This window comes from Staurois parvus, unplaced genomic scaffold (genome assembly GCF_062004578.1).
Source record: "Staurois parvus isolate SC_StPar_1 unplaced genomic scaffold, SC_StPar_1.0 ptg000789l, whole genome shotgun sequence".
In the NCBI taxonomy this organism is placed as follows: domain Eukaryota; kingdom Metazoa; phylum Chordata; class Amphibia; order Anura; family Ranidae; genus Staurois; species Staurois parvus.
This window is the reverse complement of record NW_028318585.1, coordinates 558,584-584,226: the sequence shown is the minus strand read 5'-3', so window position 1 is coordinate 584,226 and position 25,643 is coordinate 558,584. Positions and strand designations below refer to the sequence as shown.

Sequence of the window (25,643 nt, the reverse complement as noted above, 5' to 3'; positions counted from 1 at the left end):
TGCTTTACACCATTGCATCTGACGCTCTACATTGCACTTGGTGATGTAAGGCTTGGCTACAGTGGCTTGGCCATGGAAACCCATTCCATTATGCTCACTACGCACTGTTGTGCTAATCTGAAGGCCACATGAAGTTTGGAGGTCTTTAACTATTGACTGTGCAGATAGATTGCGACTTCTGCTTACTGTGCGCTTTGTGGTGGAGTTGCATGGATAATTACACAGATTGACTTATTGCACAGGTGGCAACCTATCATGGTACCAGGCTTGAATTCACTGAGCTCCTGAGAGCAACCCATTCTTTCACAAATGTTTGTAGAAGCAGTCTGCAAGCCTAGGTGCTTGATTTTATACACCTGTGGCCATGGAGGTGATTGGAACACCTGAAACCATCTATAGTATATATTGTACATTCACATCAGTCCTGCCCTCAAGAAGCTTATAGTCTAATGTCTCTAGCTCACAATCATACATACACATACTAGGGCCAATTTAGACAGGAGCCAATTAACTACCAACATGAGTGTGGGAGGAAACCGGAGTAACCAGAGGAAACCACACAGGCTCTAGAAAAAGCAAGAAACTGCTGCAGGCGTAAAATGTAGGCACCTAGAGGTGTTTTCACATACCTGCAGCAGCTTTAATCACTTGTCTATCAAAGTACATTTATAAATGTCCTGTTAGACAAGAACATTTACTTTTTGGGTCCAGAGCCATTTGCCAACTATTGTTAACCATTCATTAGTGGAAAAAATGTGCAACCCAAAGACAGGATTTCAAAGGTGGATGGTCTCACAGAAAAACATTAGAGCACCTTAATTTAAAAGTAATCGTCTTTATTCCATAGATTTCTAAAGGAAATAAGTCAACGCCAATAGTAAAAATGTATAGGAAACAGCAACAGTAGTATTACAGAATATTATCTCCAATATACAGTATATTCCTAACTTATTATTTTTTTATTATTATACAGTATTTATAAAGCGCCAATAGTTCGCTCAGCGCTGTACATTACAAAGGGGGACAGAACATGTGACAGAACAATAATACAATGCAAAACATGAGGGGATTGAGGGCCCTGCTCTTTCGAGCTTACAATCTAGGAGGGAGGGGATGGTGGCACAGGAGGAGATAGCTGTGGGGGATGGAGTGGTAGGAAGAGTGGAGGAGGTCGGCAAGTTAGGAGGGGGTGGGGTAGGCTTCCCTGAAGAGATGGGTTTTCAGGGTGCGCCTAAAGGAGAGGAGAGTAGGTGATAATCTGATGGGTTGGGGCAGGGAGTTCCAGAGGATGGGTGACACCCTGGAGAAGTCCTGGAGGCGGGCATGGGAGAAGGAGACCAGGGAACTAGAGAGAAGGAGGTCTTGTGAGGGGAGCGGAGTGTGCGTGCTGGGCGGTACTTGGATATTAGGTCAGTGATGTAGTTCGGGGCAGTATGGTGAGTAAATGAATACATTTGATTCATATCTCACACTACCAACATAGGGGTTGACAAATAGACAGTGCACTTTGCAAAGAGCAGTTGCACTCTGAAAGTGCAGTTGCTCCAGAGCTTAGTAAATGAGGTAAAGCTTCACTTTGCAATGGAAGTCAGCAGAGCTTTTGCTCATTTACTAAGCTCTGGAGCAACTTCTCTTGCAAAGTGCACAGTCTATTTGCCTTTAGTAAATCAACCCCATAGAGACCAGTAGGAAACCAAGCAGGGCTTTTGATCACACTTTATATTGGTAGAGATCCATATAGCAAAGTCGCAAAACATTTCACCGTCTTGGACTTCTTCAGGGGATTGGTGAAGTTTATGTTCTGGAAGTTCTCAAAATCAAAAATCAATCCACCCATGCAGATGGAGTGCAAATCCAAATGAAGGTAATCGTGTCATTGTGGCAGTTGTCCCTTATCTGAGAAAATGCTCGATTTTGACTTCCGTCCTCCCTTTGAATCAATGTAAAATTGCTCAACCAGCAACAATACACTTGATGGGAACAGAAATGGTATGACTATAACGGGATCCTGTGACTCTTCTGTTTCTATTTCCACAGCCATGCAGATTGGTCTGAGCAGCTGGTAAAGAAGTTAACACAAGCTGATGGCTGCAGCAGCAACCATGCGCTATGTATTGTTATGTTCAGCCTGCCAACTTTCATTCAAATGATCAACTGCAGAGTCAGGATAGTGAGCAGAGCAGATTGAGGATCATATGTTCCCCAATCTGCTCTGTGATAAATTAACTCCAAAGTACTCAGCTATGAGCATTTCTGGGTTCAAAGCAGGATCCTAGCTGACATGCAATGTAGACTGTAATTTAAGCTCAGTCCTGTGCTTGATTGGCTGGAGTGAAGGGCAGGGAATACATTAGGGGGTAAGCTCCAAGGAGCGGGGCCCTCCTATCCCTCTTGTATTGAACTGTATTGTTGCTGTATTGTCTCCCGTTATATTGTAAAGCGCTGAGAAAACTGTTGGCGCCAAGTAAATCCTGTATAATAATAATAATAATTTAATAAAAAAGAAGAGTGCAAAATCTGGCACAGCTGTGCATAGTAGCAAATCAGCTTCTGACTTCAGCTTGTTCAATAAAACTTTGACAAAATAACATGAAAGCTGATTGGTTTCTATGCAGCGTTGCACCAGATTTTGCACTCGCCAGTTTTAGCAAACTCCCCCTAGGGGTAACAATTTTAAAACTATAATAATAACTATAATAAAAACAAAAAAAATGTTAAGAGCAATCCAGTCACCCTGAGCACACATGCAAATGCAAACTTGTCAGTAGGGTGAACACATGTATGGCTCCCACTGCTTTTTCTAGGCCAATTAGGAGGCAGAGAGCAAAGACAGCAACCGCTCTTGTGCGCATCACTGAATCGGGGTCCGGTAAGTATTAAGGGGAGCTGTGGGAGATCTGCATGAAGGTAAAAAAAAAAAACCTTTAGTCTTTCCAACTACTTTAGGCATTATTAAACCCCAAAGCAAAAATGTAACATATTGCAGCCTACCACTGGATGTGGTGGCTGCATTACTTTTATTTCTTTATGCTATTTCCCTCTTTTTCCCTGGTGATCTGACCAGTAACCAACCTCCTGTATTAGTCCTGGTTCAGACCAAGGCAGTTTGCCTTTGATTTGTTTTTAAAATGCTTTTTACATTTTGCTTTGCGTGTTTATCATGTTTTTACAGCATTTTGTGGTTTTTTTTTTTTCATTTTTTAAAAAATTTTTTATATCAAAGGGGAAATGTTTTTGTTGCTCTCAGTGGCGTCCTAAAGCAGGTGCGGGTGGTGCGGTCCGCGCCGGGTGACACCGGACCTGCTCCACAAAAAAGTAAGTTGTAAAGCAAGCTGACGATCCCCGCAGGATCCTTGTCGGCATGCAACCTATACGGGGTGACACCAGACCCACTCCAAGAAAAGGATAAGTTGTAAAGAAAGCTGATGATCCCCACAGGATGCATCGGATCTGCAGATTGAGCAGAATGGATCGGAGTCTGATCCATTATGCTCAATCTGCAGATCCGATCCATTCTGTGGGGATCGCCGGAGGTGGTGTCACCAAGTGTTACCACACCGTGTGACACCTACCCTAGGGACGCCTCTGGTTGCTCTGCAGAATAAAAATGCAAAACATGGCAAAACCGCACTACATGTGTTTCAGAAGCGTCTCTATTGAACTCTGTTGAAGCAAAAATGCAGCATTTTGTGTTTAAAAAAGTCTCTTACCTTTCCAATAATGCAGCTGCTCAAAAAAGCATAGATGTGGACGTGTCCCATAGGAAACCATGTTAAAAGGACTGTAGTGCATTTGTGAAAAAAGCACTAAAAAACGCAATGGCGTGAACCAGGCCTTAGAGTGCTCTCACTCTGGACGAATGAGCACAAGGGGCACATTTGGACAACAGCATTGTCAGTCTGGGGGGGAAGAGAGTGTTAGATGTACTAGATTTAAATACACTATAAAACTGAAGCCAAACTTCAGCTAATACTTTATAATCAATTACCGCAAACATTCATTTCCTTTTATGATAAAGGTTTTACTAAAACCTGATCAATTTAAGCACCCCTGCCAGTGTTAAATTGTTTGTTTCATTCCTGTAACTTCAAGAGATTATTTTCTTGTTCTTTTGATCTGGATCACCAGATGAAAATAGAAGAAAACAAGCCTAAAAAAGAAAACTAATGCAGCTATAACATCTAAGAATTAGTAATCTGCAATGTAATAAATGATTGCTTTAGGGTTTATTACTGAATTTGAAATTAATTCCTGCCACTATGTTAAAAATCTCGTGGATTCGTAATGATCTTGATAAATTCTTCTCCTGCCTATCAGAAGCTGAAGACCGAAGATCCCAGGTGGAGGATGCTATCCGTTCGGACACCACTGAACTACACCCTCTCCAACGGCAAGTTAAAGCTCTTCAGGAAAATAGCTGTAGTCACTGAAAACCCACTTACGCCACAATAATCTTAGAATCCTGGGGCTTCCGGAGTGGGCAGAGGACGCCAATCCTGCGGAGTTCGCAGGAAACTATCATCACCATATTGGGCCTGCAAAATCTCCAGCCTATGTTTGTGCTGGAGTGAACACATCGGGGTCCTGCCCCACCTATACCTGATGTCCCTCCGCAACCATTTCTCCTTCAGTTGTTTAACTATCGAGACCAAGACATGATCCTGGTGGCTGCCAGGAATAAACTGGATCTCCACCATGAAAACATCAAGGTCTCCTTTTTCCCAGATTACTCCCCAGAGGTGCAACAGAAGAGATGTACCTTCACAGAGGTTCGCAAGCGCCTTAGAGAACGGTGAGTCAAGTACAGTCTTCTGTTTCCAAGCAAGTTACAGGTGATTGATGGAACCTCTGTCGGTTTCTTCGACACTACGGATGCTGCCACGACTTGGCTGGATGGTCGTTAATCTGCTCATCCAGAACCAATGGTGTTTCCCCAGTGGGACTACCTACTTCCCTATCTTGGCAACAGCACATCGTTACCATCACATGTTGCTGGACATCTTTACTCTGCCTCTCTGGGTGTACACATAGTCTTCAACCCATAGATGACGGTGTTGGTTCTACAGGGGTTTGCCTGCCACCTGCAAGTTTTTTCTTCAATTTCTGTTCTTATTTTTTCCCTTTGTCTCCACAAGTTTTGAGGGACATTCTTTCAGGATTAACTGCCTTTTTAATATTAGTTCCAGTCTGGGACCCCTTTACCGTTAACTGGTTGTAGCTGGATATTTTTCTGTTTTGGACTAAAGCTTTTGCCTCTCGTGCTTAGTTTTAGAGGATTGTGTCGCTTTGGCAGGGAAGGCCTTGCGGACTCAGGGATACTCTTGTTAGTGGATTTTTGTGTTTCTAATGTTAAATTTCTTGGTGTGCTGGCTTGTGATTTGTTGCCCTCTAGGTCCCCACTCTCTCTTATGAAGGGTCGGCTGATCCAACTTCCATGCCCAGACAGTCATGGCGGGTAAAGGTCTTAAGAGTTTCACGGTCTTATCTTGGAATGTCCATGGACTCAATTCTAATTTTAAGTGAGCCCTGTTATTTAAAAATACATCAAATCTCATGCCCCCCAGATACTACTATTACTGCAGGAGATGCACCTGTTGGTCAGAAAAATCATTGTCTTAAAGAAACTGTGGGTACAGAAAGCATTTCAGGGTACGTATTCTACCTTTGGTAGAGGAGGGTCTGTGCTAATTAGTAAATCACTGCCTTGTGTTATAAATGCTGTACACATTGACCCCCACAGCAAATTTGTTATCGTGGTTCTGCGTATGCGGGGTTAGAAATATATTAGAGTGTCCGTTTACATTCCACAACCTTTTTCTGCCCCGGCACTCTATTCCATCCTAGATAAATTGTCTCTTTACTATCCAGCTAATTTGTTAATCATGGGTGACTTTATTGCAGTCTTGTCTCTGACCTTGGATAGGCCTCCACCCTCTAGGTCCTCTTCGGGAAACCTTGGGGTCTGGGCCCAGGCTGCGGACTTGGCAGAGGCTTGGCAGTGGTAACAGCCTACTGCCCAGACATACTCCAGTTTTTCTATGACACATAAAACTGCAGCCCGCATAGATCCAGCCTTTGTGAACTCCTCCATGTTGGCTGATGTCATGGGGGCTGACTATCTGGCCAGCAGGCTGTCGGACCATAGTCCATTGGCACTGACCATTCGCTCCTGAGACACTCGTAATGCATCCTTGTGGAGGTTGGGTCCCCAGTGGATCTCTCACCCCAAAGCCATTGAGGAGATTCCTACTGCTCTTCAAACCTACTGGCTGATGAAGGAGGGGTCCGCGACTCCAGGTCTTCTGTGGGATGCTTTTAAGGCCTATATGAGAGGCCAATTTATCTCTCTTGCTGCTATACAGGCTGAACAGATTTCTGAGGTGTCAGCTTTACAACGGGAGGTTGGCCTCCTTGTACACAAAGTGTTTGGAGAACGATTCACTACCCCCCTCCATGAATACTGCCCATATAGCTCTAATTCACAGGAGTTCAAAGGACCCTATGTCCTGTGCTTCCTACAGGCCTATTTCCCTCCTTAATTCAGATCTCAAAATCTTAACAAAACTCTTAAACACCAGACTTGGCAGGGTTATAGGTGCCTTCAGACTCAGATCAGATTGGTTTTATGTCCCGCAGGTCTACAGACATAAATATTCATAGATTGTTTACCAACATACACGTGCAGCACCTTCACACTGGTACGAGGGCCTTTGCCTCGCTTGACATCGAAAAGGCATTTGACACGGTCAAATGGCCATTCTTTTGGGAAATGCTTCATAGGATGGGAATACCTCTACGCTTCATTCAATGGCTCCACATTTTATACTCTCAAACCACTGCATCAATTAGACCTGGGGGTAGCCTTTAGGCCTCCTTCCGGTTGGCTCGCGGCACTAATCAAGGCTGCCAGCTCTCTCTGACCCGTTTTGCCCTGGCAGTCGTGCCAATCTCAGAAGCTCTTTGAACCTCACCTGAGATTCTAGGTGGAATAGTGGGTGACACTGTATGCCAACGATATGCTGTTGTTCCTCCACGATACGGGTCCCTCCCTCATGGGTACACTTCAAATCTTAAATACACTGCTCAAATACACAAAAAATTTAAAGGAACACTTTGAAAACACATCAGATCTCAATGAGGAAAAATATCCTGCTGGATATCTATACTGATATGGACTGGGTAATGTGTTAGGAACGTAAGGATGCCCCATCGTTTGATGGAAATGAAAATCAATCTACAGAGGACTGAATTCAAAGACACCCTGAAAATCAAAGTGAAAAAATTATGCAGCAGGCTAGTCCATTTTGCTGAAATTTATTTGCAGCAACTCAAAATGGTGTCCAGTAGTTTGTATGGCCCCCACGTGCTTGTATGCATGCCTGACAACGTCGGGGCATGCACCTAATGAGAGGACGGATGGTGTTCTGGGGTATTTCCTCCCAGATCTGGACTAGGGCATCACTGAGCTCCTGGACAGTCTGAGGTGCAGCCTGGCAGCGTTGGATAGACCGAAACATGATATCCCAGAGCAGGGGTGGACTGACCATTTGTAAACTCAAGCACAGTCTGAGGGCCCGGGATCAGTAGGGGACCCCATGAGATGCCCCTGGTACCTTTTTTCACAGGCTTTTTTGAGTTTGGGCAAGGACACAGGGGCCCCATGATCCCTTATTGCAGGGGGCCCCATGAGTTGTCAGTCCGCCCCTATCCCAGAGGTGTTCTATTGGATTTAAGTTAGGCGAGCGTAGGGGCCATTCAAAGATATCAATTTCTTCATCCTCCAGGAACTGCCTGCATGCTCTCGCCACATGAGGCCGAGCATTATTGTGCACCAGGAGGAACCCAGGACCCACTGCACCAGCGTAGGGTCTAACAATGGGTACAAGTATTTCATCCCAATACCTAATGGCAGTCAGGGTGCCATTGTCTAGCCTGTAGAGCTCTGTGCGTCCCTCCACGGATATGCCTCCCCAGACCATCACTGACCCACCACCAAAACAGTCATTCTGAATGATGTTACAGGCAGCATAAAGTTCTCCAAGGCTTCTCCAGACCCTTTCATGTCTGTCACATGTGCTCAGGGTGAACCTGCTCTCATCTGTTGAAAGCACAGGGTGCCAGTGGTGGACCTGCCAATTCTGGTGTTCAATGGCAAATGCCAATCGAGCTCTATGGTGCCGGGCAGTGAGCACAGTGCCCACTAGAGGATGTAGGGCCCACAGGTCACCCTCATGAAGTCTATTCTGATTGTTTGGTCAGAGACATTCACGCCAGTGGCCTGCTGAGCTCATAAGATAGAGCTCATCCTGTTCCTCCTTGCATAAAGGAGCAGATACCAGTCCTGCTGATGGGTTAAGGACCTTCTACGACCCTGTCCAGCTCTTCTAGAGTGACTGCCTGTCTCCTGGAATCTCCTTCATTTTCTTGAGACTGTGCTGGGAGACACAGCAAACCTTCTGGCAATGGCACGTATTGATGTGTCATTCAATTCAATAGTTGGACTGCCTGTGAAACCTCTGCAGGGTCCAGGTATCGCCTCATGCTACCAGTAGTGACACTGACCCTAGTCAAATACAAAACTAGTGAAAAATAGTCAGAAAAGAGGAGTAGGGAAAAAAATGTTAGTGGCCTCCACCTGTAAAACCATTCCTGTTGGAGGTTGTCTCATTGTTGCCCATCTAGTGCACCCGTTAATTTCATTAACACCAAAGCAGCTGAAAATGATTAACGACCCCCTCTGCTACTTAACTGACCAGATCAATATCCCAAGAGTTTAAGTGACTTGATGAGGGTGCTCAGGAACATGCCCCTGAGGATCTTCCTTTGCAGTGGGTTGACAAATTTCGCTATTTAGGGGTTATTTCTCGTAATGCATCTGACTTTTTTCCTTAACTAAACTCCTGTCATTCAAGAGGTCAAGGCTAAGCTACAGGAGTGGAGCAAATTGCCGCTGTTCATACTGGGATGTATTAATCTTGTCAAAATGAAATTACTCCCTAAATTCACCTATTTGTTTCATCATGAGGCCAACTCTCCAAGGGGGGTTGGCATTTTCTGATAGTCATAAATATTTCCTGGCCGCACGGTTGGTGACGGCTCACTGGTGGCTTCAACCTGAGGTTGTCAATTCTTGCATAATGCTGGAAGCAGCCATACTGGGCTCCCTGGAGGCTCTACTCCATCCACGCTCACAACACTTAAGGCATGGAATGCGAGCATATGTCTCGAGTCTCGTACATCCACGGAATTGTCCTCCCATGTACCCCTTTGGAACAACCCTACCTTGCAAAATTTTTATGCTCTGCCCGACCCAAAGGTCTGGACAACACACAAAAATTAAATCTATCTCACATATACAGTAGTAGATAATGGGAGAGTATTACCATTCCCCTCTTTCTGTGAACAATATAATGTCCCTCCTTATTTTCTATTTCAACACCTGCAGCTTGCTCATGCCTTCAGTAGTCAGTTTTCACATCAACCAATTCAGCTTAAATATTCCAATTTGGAAACCCTTCTTCGGTCAAATGCTCTGGACAAGCCAGCTTCGACACTATATAATCATCTCTTTATGGTGGTTTTGCCTGACTTGCCCACTCTCCATCAGAAGTGGTTATTGGATATTCCAGATTTGGACAATGAGGACTGAATAGATATGGGGGCTTTGCCCTTTAGTTGGTCTCCCTTAGGGTAAGGTTAATACAATTAAGGATTCTGCATAGAGCCTATTACACACCATAAAAGGATTCATCAGCTTAATCCGTCAATGTTGGCATTGCAAACAGGATGTGGATGACTATATTCACATTTTTTGGTCTTGCTCAGTTGTAAAGGTTAATAGGGACTCAGTGGTGGGTGTTATCAGCAAGTTAGCACAGATCCTGTTTACTCCCTTGCCTAGAATATGTCTGTTGGGCCTGGTGGAGGGTCTTTCCAGCACTGTTGCTGGGAAGACACTACTAGGCCTACTGCTTGTTTTATGCCAGAAAGACGCTCACTCTGCACGGGAAAAAAAAAACAGAGGCCTGGCTTGCAGTCTCCGCTCTAATTCATCCCAAAGGTGTTCTATAGGGTTGAGGTTAGTAATCTGTGCAGGCCAGTCAAGTTCTGCCACCCCAAACTCACTTATTCATGTCTTTATGGACCTTGCTTTGTGCACTGGTGCGCAGTCATGTTGGAACAGGAAGGGGCCATCTCCAAACTATTACCACAAAGTTAGGAGCATGAAATTGCCCAAATGTCTTGGTATGCTGACACCTTAACAGTTCCCTTCACTGGAACAAAAAGACCAAACACAAGCCCTACAAAACAACCCCATACCATAATCCCCCCTCCTTCAAACTTTACACTTGGCACAGTGAAGTCAGGCAAGTACCATCTTCTGGCAACCAGCAAATTGAGACACGTCCATCGGATTACCGTGATTCGTCACTCCAGAGAACACGTCTTCACTGCTCTACAGTCCAGTGGCAGCATGCTTTACACCACTGTATCCAATAATTTGCATTGCGCTTAGTTATGTAAGGCTTGGATACAGCTGCTCGGCCATGGAAACCAATTCCATTAAGTTGTTGTGGCAATCTGAAGGCCACACGAAGTTTGGAGGTCTTTAGCTATTGACTGTGTGCTGACCCCACCCCATTTTACGTGGCCTACCACTTCGTGGCTGAGTTCTTGTTGTTCCCAGTTGCTTCCACTTTGTTATAAAATATCACTAACAGTTGACTATAGAATATTTAGTAACAAGGAAATTTCATGGATGGACTTCTTGCACAGGGGGCAACCTGTCATGGTACCACGCCTGAATTCACTGAGCTCCTGAGAGTGACCCATTCTTTCACAAAATGTTTGCAGAAGCAGTCTGCATGCCTAGGTGCTAGATATTATACTAAGCAAAATGGTAGTGTGACAAGAACACCCCTACCTGGAAAAAGAAGGTTATTAGGTGATCCACGCGGAGTAATATGAATTCAAAAATATTCCAAACAATTCTTTATTTGATCACATAGATCATAAGGAGGTTAAACATGAGCATGGTGTACATATGAAAAAAATAAAATCATGTTAAAAAGCACTAGGCGTCTTCAGTTTAGGGTCATCTTAACAAATAGAGTACCACAAGGCAGAGTTATAAAGTGGTGATATAGTTATCCTGGGTTTCCATAGGTTTTCGGCTTGTATTCGAGTAAACCATGTATGCAGCAAATGTGTTCCCAATGTATGTCAGGTATCTCCTGATGTGAAAAAAGCTGGAATACAAAAATATATAGTATATATATGGAAATATAAAAACCAAAAAACCATATCACATCCAATATTCACCAGGCCTCCCTCTACAATGGTCAGTGGATACTACTATTACCTTCTCAAAGGTGAGGTTGACAGGCCAGCTTCTCAATTGTAGGGACTTCCTGGAAAGCCACCCCAAATAAAATAAAGTCCACAGTACCAAATGATTCTGAGGATATATATAGAAAAATAGTGAAAAATGTAAAAATCATGGGCATCAGGTCACCCTGAAAATAAAACACACACAGAGTGGGTATATTACCATCAATGAAGATCAAGAAGACATCTGTCGACTTGAAATAGGATCAGGTCCTTGATGCTTTTCCAAGATGCATATGGGGGTGAGAAGCCAGGTAGTCACAATACATAGATTCCAAACACATATACTGTGTATATAGCATATAACAGGCTATACGGGCCTGAATTCTGATACCCAATAAAGGGTTTCCAAAAATTGCTCAAAATGCTCAAAATGGGGTGGTTTTCCAGGAAGTCCCTACAATTGAGAAGCTGGCCTGTCAACCTCACCTTTGAGAAGGTAATAGTAGTATCCACTGACCATTGTAGAGGGAGGCCTGGTGAATATTGGATGTGATACGGTTTTTTGGTTTTTATATTTCCATATATATACTATATATTTTTGTATTCCAGCTTTTTTCACATCAGGAGATACCTGACATACATTGGGAACACATTTGCTGCATACATGGTTTACTCGAATACAAGCCGAAAACCTATGGAAACCCAGGATAACTATATCACCACTTTATAACTCTGCCTTGTGGTACTCTATTTGTTAAGATGACCCTAAACTGAAGACGCCTAGTGCTTTTTAACATGATTTTATTTTTTTCATATGTACACCATGCTCATGTTTAACCTCCTTATGATCTATGTGATCAAATAAAGAATTGTTTGGAATATTTTTGAATTCATATTACTCCGCGTGGATCACCTAATAACCTTCTTTTTCCAGGTAGGGGTGTTCTTGTCACACTACCATTTTGCTTAGTATGTACCTTTTGGGTTTATGGATCCACACTTATATAAGTGAGTCGGAGATAAGTTAATGACACTAGTTATACGTGTCATTATTGGGTGGCTTGTTTGTGCTTTATTGTTGTGATATGCTTCCTTAAAGGTTCTTATAACCTGTTCCGCCACCCCGGGGGGTTTGGACTCAGTCTAAACATCAGCATGGTGTACATTGTTTGCTGGACTATTGATATATATTTTTTCGACTAAATTTATAAGAAAGGTTGTAATTCTCCCTCTTTTTATAGAAGGCAAAATACTTAAGGAGATAATGGCTTATCAGATCAACGAGGAGATGGATGCAGAAATTAGGTCTGCGTTTACAAAGAATCTAGATCCCCAAATAGAGGGAAATGAGGGTGACATCAAGACCAAGTTTAAGCTACATAAGAGATTAACCACTAAATATTTGAATAGAAAGTGGGATATTATATCCCTTGAATCTTATATAGAGAGAGGGATTGTTCCCAGGGGATTAAGAGAAAGGGTAATTCCAGCAGAACATCTTCACACCTCCAGATTTCTGGAAAAGTGGAAAGAGGTCTGTATAAAGCACGGCATAGAGATCATGCGATTAATTGTGGAAGAAGAGAAAGTCCAATTGAATGAACTTTCTAATGAAATCAATGAGAGTGCAAAATCACTTGATCCCCTGAAGAACGATGCTGAGTTTGATAAACACAATGACTTCCTTAGAAAAGAGATAGAAAAAATACAAAAAAATCTGAAAGTTACGAAACAACAAAAATTTAGAAGAGATCTTGAGGACTGGGAGAAAGGTGAGATATTCGATCTAACAAATAGCAGAGGAAGAAGTCGATCAAAACGTAAAAAACATTTCTCTAGGAATAATAGAGGCTATTCATCAATGAGTGAAGATGATGAGGAAAGCTATAAGAGATCGGTTAGTTTTTTAGAAGAAAAGACAGCGGGCGAGAACCAGGGGATACTAAAACAAACAAACAAACAAACCAATGGGACAAAGGAAGAAAGAAGCACTCTAGCTACCCTAAAACCACCCAATCAAAATCGCACCCGAAGCCACAAGAGATAAAGACCAACGTAGAGGGGGGAATGAATGATCTTAAGGTAATAAATCTTTCCAAATTTGTATTGAAAAAAAGACATAATGATTTACTACGGAAAGGTTTAACCTTCTCCCCTACGGATAAAATGGACCTATTTGAGGTCTATAAAGACCTAAACCTGTTCCTGAGAAAGATCCTTCTGAGAATTCCATATTTATCTAGAGAAGAACAAAATCCCTATGACCTCAACTCAGAGAGGGAACAACAGGCTTTGAGAGACCTTATTAGCCTCTCTGAGGAGACCCCCATAGAAAGTGAGCTCGGGGAGGTGGATGTCTCTAATAAGTGGAAAAGACACACTAGACTTAAAACTCCGTCTAGAAGAATGCCCAATATCAGGGAAAACAAATGGTTAAGTACTTTCCTAGATCTAGTACACAATGATCTGGGGAAAATAGACTGGACAATGAGGAACGGTGATAACCTCACTAAGAGCGAAAGAATAGCCCTTAGGGAACTTAAGAATGCTAAAAACATTGTGATCAAAAAGAGTGATAAAGGGGGAAATGTAGTATTATTGGAGAGTGTGGAGTATGAGAAGGAGGTACTTAGACAGTTGAAGAGTCAGGATACATATCATAAACTATCTAATAACCCGTTTCCAAAACTTGTAGTTGATTTAAATAAAAAAGTGAGATTGGCACATGAAGCAAATCTATTAACCAAACGGGAATGTGATATGTTGACAGTTGATGTATATAATATCCCCACCTTCTATGTAATTCCAAAAATACACAAAAATCCCTCTCAACCACCGGGACGCCCTATAGTATCGGCCATTGGTGGCCCCTTGGAACCAATAGGTAAATTTGTAGACGATTTAATTAAGGATCTGGTTCTAGAACTCAGATCTTTTGTAAAAGACACTGGAGATGTACTTAAAAAGATCCTAAATGTAAAAGTACCAAAAGGTGCACTCCTGGTCGGCATTGATGTGGAATCCCTCTACACCTCTATCCCACATACCTGGGGACAAAAAGCTGTGGCCCACTTTTTGGAGACACATTTTCCTGAAATGGAGGCTCAAAATGAATTTATATTGGATGTGTTGGAATTTATGTTGACTCATAACTGTTTCCAGTTTTTGGGTTCCTTCTACCAACAAATATGTGGTACCTCCATGGGAGCACCTTGGGCCCCGGCATATGCATGTCTACATCTAGGTCTATGGGAAGAGGAGTTGGTATATCCCTCTATTCCCTATAACCAATACGCAATAACTTGGTTGCGATATATTGATGATGTCCTGATGGTTTGGGATGGTAGTATTGATGAGCTTAAAAGGTTTATGGAATTTCTGAATGACAATGATAGGAATATTAAACTTACTTATACAGTAGATAGAGAGGTGATAACTTTTTTAGATTTGTCAATCTCTGTCTACGGAAACGATCTGGTTACTAAAACATTCAGAAAGGAAACAGCGGCCAATACACTTCTCCATGCTAATAGCTATCATCCAAGGAGTTTAAAACAAGGAATTCCTATTGGTCAGTTTCAGAGAATAAAAAGAAATTGTACAGAAGATCTGGAGTATAGATATGAATCTATTCAGCTTTATAAGAGGTTCAGAGAGAGAGGCTATTCACATAGAACTCTTAGAAGAGCAAAAAGAAGAGCCCTCGGTAAAACAAGAGAGGAACTGATAAACAAACCAAAATTAAAGCTAGCTGAGAACCTTGAAAACCAACCGGTAAGATTTATAACTAAATTTGGACAACAGTGGGGTGAAGTTAGGAAGGCCCTGGATTCCCATTGGTACTTATTAACTCAAAACCCGCAGATAGCCAAAGTAGTAGGAGAGAGCCCTCAAATGGTAGCAAAACGAACTCGGAATCTAAATGATATACTAGTACAATCAGAATTCCAGAGGGCACCACAGAGAAACTGGTTAACTAGGAGGACCGGTATTTATGGAATGTTCCCTTGTGGTCACTGTCAGATATGCCCATTTGTGCATAAGTCTAATCAGTTCTTTAATAATGATAATTCTAAGATATTCCAAATACGCAGCTTCATTAATTGCTCAAGTAGCAAAATAGTGTATATGATAGAATGCCCATGTAAGAAGATGTATATAGGTAAAACCAAAAGGAACCTTAGGACTAGGATTGGTGAACATCTGAGAGACATCAGAAATGAAAATAGGAATGTAAGAAAGGGAGAAAAAGAAAACCCATTGGCCCAACATTTTAAAGAAGTCCATGGGGGCAAAACAGATGGTCTAAAAGTAAAAGGGATCTTCATGCTGAATATTTCAGCCCGTCGGGGTGACTTTGATAAAGTCCTCCTACAAAAGGAAAAATTCTGGATTTATACCCTGGGAGCACTTGCCCCATATGGACTTAATACAGAACTTAACTTTGGGTTTTTTTTGAAATGAGTCTCTTGGAGCCTTCTACATATCCTAAGCCATAATCCATATTATGATATCCTTTATGTGAACTAAATATGGATATATTTGGACAAATTATGAATCTTAATTTTGTATCTGATTCTATTTTCTCTAGATAATAAAAATAAATTCAAATAACTGGATTAATATTGAAAGCCTGGGTAGCGGAATCTGGTCTTGATGTCTTCCCCACTAGAACAAGTATTGTGCTAATTTATATTTCCTCTTTATCTTTAATTTAATTTTTCTTTGAAGAGGATCTGATTTATAATAATATTTAGGCTCCTTTCTTCTTTATCCAGCAACCATTTTAAATTCAATATATGTGTTTTAATTCACTTTGGATTATTCCAATGTAGTGATACTCTTTCAACACAAGATGGCGAGGTGGAGACTCTTTGGTATGCAATTAGAGCACCATATAAGGCGAAGTATTGAAGTCCCCTCCCAGTTCTGACGAAGTCTGCGGTGATTGGCGGACGAAACGCGTCAACGTATTGACGTCACTACGCTCGGCGTCTTCACTGGGTGCGGTGCCCACGAGGCGGGAAGGAACGGCGGTGTCACAGCTCCCTGCTAGGAAGGCCCCTGACCCTCTGAAAACTACCATAAGGCTATTGTTGCAGCGGCTCGCAAACGGCTATCTTTCAGGGAAATTTATCTTCCACCGGTGGCAAGTTAATTTAGCTTACGGCTGTTGAGATTGATAGAGCTTTTATGGTGTCAATAAGGGCATGTTATTTGGGCCTAAATTACCCTGTATATTCGGGGAATCTTTGCAAATCCTCTTTGGAGGACGATCTACATATATATATATATATACGCTATCCTATCTAGGGGTTGTGCTGTGACATAGCCATATCCTCATGAAACCGCAATAACCTTCTCATTTTGAGCAATTTTTGGAAACCCTTTATTGGGTATAAAAATTCAGGTTTGCAAAGCCTGCTATATGCTATATACACAGTATATGGAATAATAATCTTCTCATTTTGAGCAATTTTTGGAAACCCTTTATTGGGTATCAGAATTCAGGCCCGTATAGCCTGTTATATGCTATATACACAGTATATGTGTTTGGAATCTATGTATTGTGACTACCTGACTTCTCACCCCCATATGCATCTTGGAAAAGCATCAAGGACCTGATCCTATTTCAAGTCGACAGATGTCTTCTTGATCTTCATTGATGGTAATATACCCACTCTGTGTGTGTTTTATTTTCAGGGTGACCTGATGCCCATGATTTTTACATTTTTCACTATTTTTCTATATATATCCTCAGAATCATTTGGTACTGTGGACTTTATTTTATTTGGGGTGGCTTTCCAGGAAGTCCCTACAATTGAGAAGCTGGCCTGTCAACCTCACCTTTGAGAAGGTAATAGTAGTATCCACTGACCATTGTAGAGGGAGGCCTGGTGAATATTGGATGTGATATGGTTTTTTGGTTTTTATATTTCCATATATATACTATATATTTTTGTATTCCAGCTTTTTTCACATCAGGAGATACCTGACATACATTGGGAACACATTTGCTGCATACATGGTTTACTCGAATACAAGCCGAAAACCTATGGAAACCCAGGATAACTATATCACCACTTTATAACTCTGCCTTGTGGTACTCTATTTGTTAAGATGACCCTAAACTGAAGACGCCTAGTGCTTTTTAACATGATTTTATTTTTTTCATATGTACACCATGCTCATGTTTAACCTCCTTATGATCTATGTGATCAAATAAAGAATTGTTTGGAATATTTTTGAATTCATATTACTCCGCGTGGATCACCTAATAACCTTCTTTTTCCAGGTAGGGGTGTTCTTGTCACACTACCATTTTGCTTAGTATGTACCTTTTGGGTTTATGGATCCACACTTATATAAGTGAGTCGGAGATAAGTTAATGACACTAGTTATACGTGTCATTATTGGGTGGCTTGTTTGTGCTTTATTGTTGTGATATGCTAGATATTATACACCTGTGGCCATGGGGTGATTGGAACACCTGAATCCAATGATTTTGAGGGGTGTCCCAATACTTTTGACAATATAGTGTACATGCCAAAATGCGGTTGCTGTAACTAGAATCACACATGCACACACTTTTTTTTCCTATTTTCTCCTTTTTCTTTTCTTTGTTTTATGTTTATGCCATTATACTATTTTACACTATATTGTTCTGGATAGCCCGCCCCTGCAAGCGCTAGGAATCCAGATCCTGCTTCTTTTGTGTTTTTCTTGTATGTGCGAAAATTGAACATGAATAAAAGTGTTTGTTAAAAAAATCTGGTAAATCCTGAGAAATGGCACTACAGAGCTGGAATGAGAGGTGGAGAGTAAATGATTAACAAGTGCTTTTAGACCTTTGTATTTTGATAAAAGGTTAATATTATCCAGTGAGTGAGCACTCTTAAGGAGCATCTTAAAGCACGTGTGTTCAGTAGTTGGATTGGGTGAAAATTTGACGCTGAATATTGCTGACACTTACTGGGGGACTTTTGCTGCACTTTATGTCATATGTTTTATGTTTGTTAACACAGTGGCACTAATTCACTTTAAGATACATTTATAATAATTTAGTTCCACATTGGTTAATAATTCATATGTTGATAGATGTATTAGATTTTAAGCACTTTACATTAATTACTTTTTGGCACTATATTGAATATTCACTTTATAGAGTATTTTTGTATAATTTAGCACTTTAGGGTAGCACACTTTAAAGCACAATGTCACGCAAAAGGGGAAGTTCTGCTTGTTTGTATCCCCCCCCCCTCCACTGCCACATTTGGCACTTTTTGGGGGAAGCGGGTATCTGGTTTTGACAGGTACACGCTCCCACTTCCAGATCAGATCGCCACAGTGATCTGAGCCAGAAGTTTGTCCGCCTCTTCTTCTCCGCCTCTTCTTCTCCGCAAAGCCTTCTGGGACCTGTGAAGTGCAGGATTGCAGGACTAGTCACAAAGCACAGTGTGTTTTGCACATGCACAGTAGAAAACCAGCTGTGAAGCTGCAAGGCATCACTGCCAGTTTCCCCTACTTAATATGCCGACACCTGCACCCGAAGCCAACTGAAGAATCGGCTCAAGTTAGGACATCGCTTGATCCCTGGACAGGTAATTGTCCTTATATTATTATTTGTAGCTGCAGACTTAATTTTTTTTGAGGGGGCCCTGGAGCTCCACTTTAAAAATAAATTCATCATTCAAGGTATAAGGGGTTTAACTGAGCAGCAGCTGGACACATATGGATTATTTAGGTTTATTAATACATCGATTTAATACATTTTTATGTAGGTTTTTTCATAGCACAAGTGTTTTACTATCTCTCAGTGCAAGCTATGTTCTGCCCCCTAATACTCCTGCTACAGACACGGGTGAGCAGAATGTACTGCTTAAAGCAGATCTAAAGAAGAGATTGTGCGATGGTATACAGGTTTGCAAAGCATACTTGCACATTATGGCACACTTAGCTTACAAGAGTGCCTTTCTCCAGCAGTTTCCAATACAGGCTCTTAGGTGCTGTTGTCATCACCTTTAAGGAATAAGACGCCAATGTTCCCTGAAACAGAATGGCCAAAGCCAAGATTTGTCACTTGATGGTATTCAAGGCCAGATGTCGACCTAAACCAGACTGTAGAAAGGACAGAATGTGCCCAACAGAGTAATTACTAGGATGAAACTTCCAAGCCCTGCACTATGCAAGATACGCTTTCCAGGTGTGATGGTAGACTTTCCAAGAAGTTGACTTTCTAGCCTTCAAGAGGGTATGGAAGACTAAATCCAATATGTCCCCTGTCCCCCAGAACCTGAGCTTCAACAGCCAAGATGTTAAACCCAGCAACCAAAAATCTGGATGGTGCATTGGCCTTTGGGACAGATGATCCGGAAGGGACCACATGCTTCTGCAATGAGAAACACTAGGATGCCCTCCATCATCTGAGAAAGTGCACCTACCAATTTTCCATGCTTAGGATGTGAACAGTGGACGGGCTTGAATGACCAAGAAAGGATCAAGTTTGCTTCCTTTTGCACTGAGAGGGTACCTAGGACATGACATGCTGGCATCCATCATAGGAATTGTTAGGATCCGCCAGGTGGTGCCTCAGGCTGCCCACTGGACAGACCTACCCAGAGCGTGGAGTCTAAGCCCGGTCTGTGCTTTCACCAGGGCCCCTGATGGTGGGCATGGACTTGTAACAGACCAGGGCCAGGTCACGACCTCCGAGCAGGCCCACCAGTGGCAGAGGGAGCCTCCGGGGATGTATGCAGGTACCAGGGGAGCCAGATGTGAAGAGGACGGCGGGACCTGCGGCAATCTGTGACAGTGCAGGGCATCTTTAAATAGTGCGCCCTGCACTGTCATTGGCCGGCCAGGACGCACCCCCGGCTGTCATTGGACGCCCGAGGCACGCCCGCGGCTCCTACTGTGCATGCGCGCTGTCCTGTCAGCCGCGGCTCGCCGGGACCTAGTGCCTGTGTCCCGGCGTGATCTGCTGCCAGTGCGCGTGCGCAGGGAGAGGGGCCGCGATCCCTGACATTGGAGCCGCGATCCCTGACAGGAACTTTCCACATCATTTGTGCAAAGGGTTCCCCTGACTTCAACGCTGGATTGGAAATCTACCATACCAGAGAGATTTTGGCCTTGTAGGGCATACGCATAGGGTATTCCAAGGCCAAAGTCTGTTTATCCAATTCTGCCAGAATGTTGACTTGCAATGGTCTAAAGCAGGGGTCTCCAAATTGTAGCCCGTGGGTTGGATGTGGTCCTGTGCCTTCATCTGGTCCTTGGGGCACTATTCCTTCCACTGACACCAAAGACTGAGCACTATTCCTCCCTCTGATACCAACAATGGGGCACTATTCCTTTCACTGACACCAAAGATTTGGAACTAATTCTCCTACTGACATAAATTATGTAATTTTTTTACTCATTGACCATTAAACTCATTGTATACTCCCAGTGAAACTGAGGCATTTTCTACTCCCATTGCCCATAGTATGCCCCCCTAAAGTTTGAAGGGCAGTAAACTGGCCCTTTGTTTAGAGTGAAACTGAGTGTATTGCACTGCTTTCAAAGAGGCTGCAGTCCGGCCCAAGGCCCTCTTGTAGGCACGTACCGAGTGTTGGCTCCAGGACAGAGGGGGCCCAGATGCCTGAACAGAGGGATAGAGGTTTGTCCCTGAGCAGTTCAATGTCAGGCGCAGATGCTCTAATTGGTAAGTCAGTCCCACCAATGCAACAACTACTCTGTAAAGTCCACGTTGTTCACCAGCGGCTATGGACAGGCCAAAGAGAAGGACAACAAACAAGTAATGTTGATCACCCTCCACAAAAGCAGATGGCATTAATAAGGTGGAAAGATGGGAATGTGCAAGTAAGCATCCCTGGTGTCTACTGAAGATGGAGAATTCATAGAAGGAGATCACTGCTGCTGGTCAGCAAAGCGCATGCCCAGAGAAGGTATAAAGCACATGCTTAGTAAAACTGCTGATAGCGAGGCCACACTGGATTTACTAACCAGTCAATTGTAATGGACTAGGATGACATAATCAGAATTGTTCAGGATTCAAGCTCCCTAACCCTGCTTACGGAAGGTGCAGACCTCTTCTGGTACATCAGCCATAGACTGTAAAACTAGAACAGAAAAACAATCTCTTCAACACTTTCTGTTTCTATTACCAGATTGACCGTAACACAGGCTGTAGGATTGGCCAATCTGTAATACAATATAGTGTCTGTTCTCAAACTCTTAAAGTTCCAGTTCTCCATTTATAGTCATTTAGGTCTGGAAAGGGCCTGAGCTACTTTTATTCTTTATGATCCCATTTGATTTATTTTACTGTAACGATATCTGTTAGAGATTGGGGTAGTTTGAATATTTTTCATTATTTTCTATTTATTTAGGGAATGGGATGCACCTTTTTACAGGAAGTATATGTAAACCTAATCGCTACAATCTCATATGCTTTAACATATTCAAGTAATTTAACTCTTTAAAGTGAAGCTTCAACCTCAATCAGATGTTCTCTTCCCTCCGCCCTTACTGCCCTTCGCTGGTGCAAATCAGGCTTTTTTTTTTCAAGGGAGAACCCTCTGGCCTCTCCCCCGTGCACGTCACTCACCAATGATGCGCACTCTGTCCACTGTGCCTCCTGAGATATATACCTCACATATCCCGAGAAGCAAAGTCCTTCATTGAAAATGAGGGGGTGGGGCCAGATGGCGTGTCATCAGGAAGCTGCGGTCTGAACCCAGAAGAGCTGGCAACATATAGATATAAGAACTATTGTTAAAAATGTTTACAGTTACTTATCTCACCATAGGACCAAGTGCATATAGCCCTTGGTCACATTCAAATCTGTCTCTTAGTTTCTAAGCAGAATGGTAAGACAGGTCCTCCCAACCCATCTGACTATGCAGTTAGAAAGGAGACAATTAGAAAGAAGAAATCACACAACCTGCAGTGCTATGGGTCTATCAGGTCTTCTTTAACACAAAAACAGCCCGGCTGATGGATGACACAGGGCTGCAGCACTGAGTGATCGTTCAGTTTTATAAATGAATGATCACCACTGTCGGACTGTTATACACAGCACTGATCCCAATGTTACACGTCATTCATCAATAAACGTGAAGGCTCACACAGCACTGCAGTGCTATGTGATCCATCAGCCAAAGCTCTGTAACTGTAAGAGCAGCCACAGATGCTCTGCAGCTCTGAATGATCTGTCATTGGTATGAATGAAGATCAGCGCTGCTTGTTTACCCAGTGACAGGTACATCAGTGACAGAAAAAATACAATGGGATCAATAAAATGAAAATGGCACAACACTTACTATATGTTGAGGGAGACCTCGATGTAGCAAACTACTTAAACAATTCCTTTTGTTCAATCTTCTCAGAAATAAAGTATACTACAATAATAAGTTGGGAAATCATATTGCTTCTAGTAATGATGGTTCATTTTTAGGATTTCCAGAGACAGTGGAAGCAGAGGAACTAGTTTGGCTAAAGATTGTTAAAACAATGGGCCCCAATGGTATTTGTCCCATAGCTCTAGGAGAACTTCTGGAGCATTAACTGAACTTTTAAATCAATCTCTTCTAACAGGAGAAGTTCCCCATGACTGACAGATAGCTAATATTTTACAGTTAGGTCCATATATATTTGGACACAGGCACAATTTTAGTTTTTTCAGGTATTTACCAAAACATATTAAAATTCTAGTTATATAATGGATATGGGCTGAAAGTGCACACTCTCATGTTTAATTTGAGGGTATGTACATCCAAATTGGAGAAAGGGTTTAAGAATTACAGCTCTTAAGAGCAGCCCCCCCCCCCTTTTTCAAGGGACCAAAAGTAATTTGACAATTGAATCAAAAAGGGTTTCATGGCGAGGTGTGGCAGCGCCGCCAAATGCTTCCACCTGACAGGTGAGCCCTGCTGTTTGCCCGCAGCAGGACTAAAGGTAGAAAGAAACTACATGTCCTGGGCATCGGGCGATAAGCATCCAACATCCTTGCATCTGTAAACCATGGTGGAGGCAGTGTGATGCAATGGCTTCCAGTGGCACTAGGTCATGGGTGTTTATTGATGATGCGACAGAAGACAGAAGCAGCTGGATGAATTCTGCAGTGTTTAAAGATATACTGTCAGCCCAGATTCAGCCAAATGTAGCAAAGTTGATTGGAGAGCACTTGACAGTACAGATGGACAATGAACCAAAACGCACTGCAAAAGCAACCTAGGAGCTTTTCAAGGAAAAGAAGTGGAAAATTCTGCAATGGCCAAGTCAATCACCTTATCTCAACCCAATTGAGCATGCATTTCACTTGCTGAAGGCAAAACTAAAGGCAGGAACCCACAAAGAACACCGGAAGACAGCTGCAGTTAAAGCCTGGCAAAGCATCAGAAAGGAGTAAACTTAGTCTTTGGTCTTTGGTGTCCATGGGTTCCAAACTACTTCAGACAGACATTGCCAGTAAAGGATTCTCAACAAAATATTAAAAATGAACATTTTATTAATGATTATATTCATTTGTCCAATTACATTTAAGCCCCTGAAAATGGAGGGACTGTGCATAAAATTGGTTGCAGTTCCTAAAATTTGTACTTGATATTTATGTTCAACGCCTTGAATTAAAGCTGAAAGTCTGCACTTCAGATTAATTTGGATTGTTACGTTGTAATTTATTCTGTGACATACAGAGCCAAAAAGTATGAAAATTGTGCCGGTGTCCAAATATATATGGGCATAACTGTACCTATCCACAAGAAGAGCAGCAAGGCAGAAGCTGGCAATTACAGGCCAGTGAGTTTAACTTCGGTAGTAGTCAAGGTAATGGAATCACTCCTGAAAAGAAGAATCATTGATCACTTAAAGACACACAGCTTGCTGGATCCAAAGCAGCATGGCTTTATTGAGGCAGATCATGTCAGACTAATCTGATTTGATTTTTCTACTATATTACCAATGCTTTGGACCAGGGTGGTGCTGTGGACATAGCAGATCTTGATTTCAGCAAGGCATTTGACACAGTTCACATAATGATCTAATACCAAAGTTGTACAAGCTAGGGCTTAGCCCTTGGGTGGTTCAGTGGATATGCAGCTGGCTAAAGGATAGATACCAAAGTATGGTTGTAAGAACAGAGACCAGTCACTAGTGGTGTACCACAAGGCTCTGTATTAGCTCCTGTTTTATTAATTTTATATGCAAGTGATATAACTAAAGGTTTGTTGGGTAAGGTATGTCTTTTTGCTCGATGACACAAAGGTGTGCTATAGGGTTGATATCCCTGGAGGTTTATGTAACATGGAACATGATTTGGCATTGCTGGATGATTGGTCAAAAAAGTGGAAATTGCAGTTCAATGTTTCTAAACATAAAATAATGCACCTAGGGAAAAAAATTCCTTCAGGGAGTACAACATTGGGGGTACATTATTGGCCAGCACTTCAGATGATTACAAAATGAGCAAACAGTGTGGTCAGGCAGTGGGGAAAGCGAATAGAATTGTAGGATGCGGTACTAGAGGGGTCACCAGCAGGAGGAAACAGGTCCTGATTCCCCTACATATATCTTTAGTTAAACCTTGTGTCCAGTGTCCAGTTCTGGAAACCTCACTTATAAAAAGATATTGATAAGACAGAATGAGTCCATAGACGGGTAACAAAAATGGTAAAAGGTCTTGGGGGATAAAACATATCAAGAGTGACTTCAGGAACTTAACATGTACTACCTGGAGGAAAGAAGGGAAAGGGAAGACATGACTGAAACTTTTAAATACATCATGGGGTGAATACGGTTCAGGAGGGCAGTATTTTCAACATGAAACCAAAATCAAGAACATGGGGACATGATCTTAAACTAACTGGAAAAAAGTTCAAAGCAAATCTCAGAAAGTACTATTTTACTAAAAGAGTAGTTAATGCTTGGAATAAACTTTAAGAGGTAGTGAGCCAGTCAACAGTAAATAACTTCAAACATGCTTGGGACAAGCATAGATCTATAAAAAAAAGTTTTTTAAAAAAAAAGGGCAGACTCGATGGACCACTTGGTCTTTTTCTGCCGTCACTTTTCTCTGCACAGGCATTACACAGAGCTTGCAACTCTGGGGGATCTTTTAATATTATGAAAGAACAGGCAGCACTAATTGTTTATTCACATCAGTGATAGACCATATAACTTATAGAGGGGGAGGAGCTCTGTGCTGGCTGTAACTCCCCCCACAGAGAACAATGGGGCCATCAATCAGTAAGGCACAAAGTGCTATATGCACTTGGTCCCCCAAGGAGTTAAATACAACTTACAAAATGTTA

General features: G+C 42.3%; 1 protein-coding gene across 7 annotated transcripts in view; it reads right to left on the bottom strand.

The window, feature by feature from the left end:
- Positions 1-25,643, bottom strand: part of LOC149444320 (uncharacterized) — a 192,075-nt gene that overhangs the window by 152,418 nt on the left and 14,014 nt on the right. The window contains exon 2 of one of the 7 annotated variants that reach the window (XM_089654687.1): positions 3,711-3,899. The exons of the other annotated variants lie outside the window; for them this stretch is intronic. Within the exon in view, the coding sequence (XP_089510813.1) occupies positions 3,711-3,761 (51 nt within the window). The 5' untranslated portion in view covers positions 3,762-3,899. The remainder of the gene's footprint in view (positions 1-3,710; positions 3,900-25,643) is intronic. 7 annotated transcript variants of the gene reach the window in all.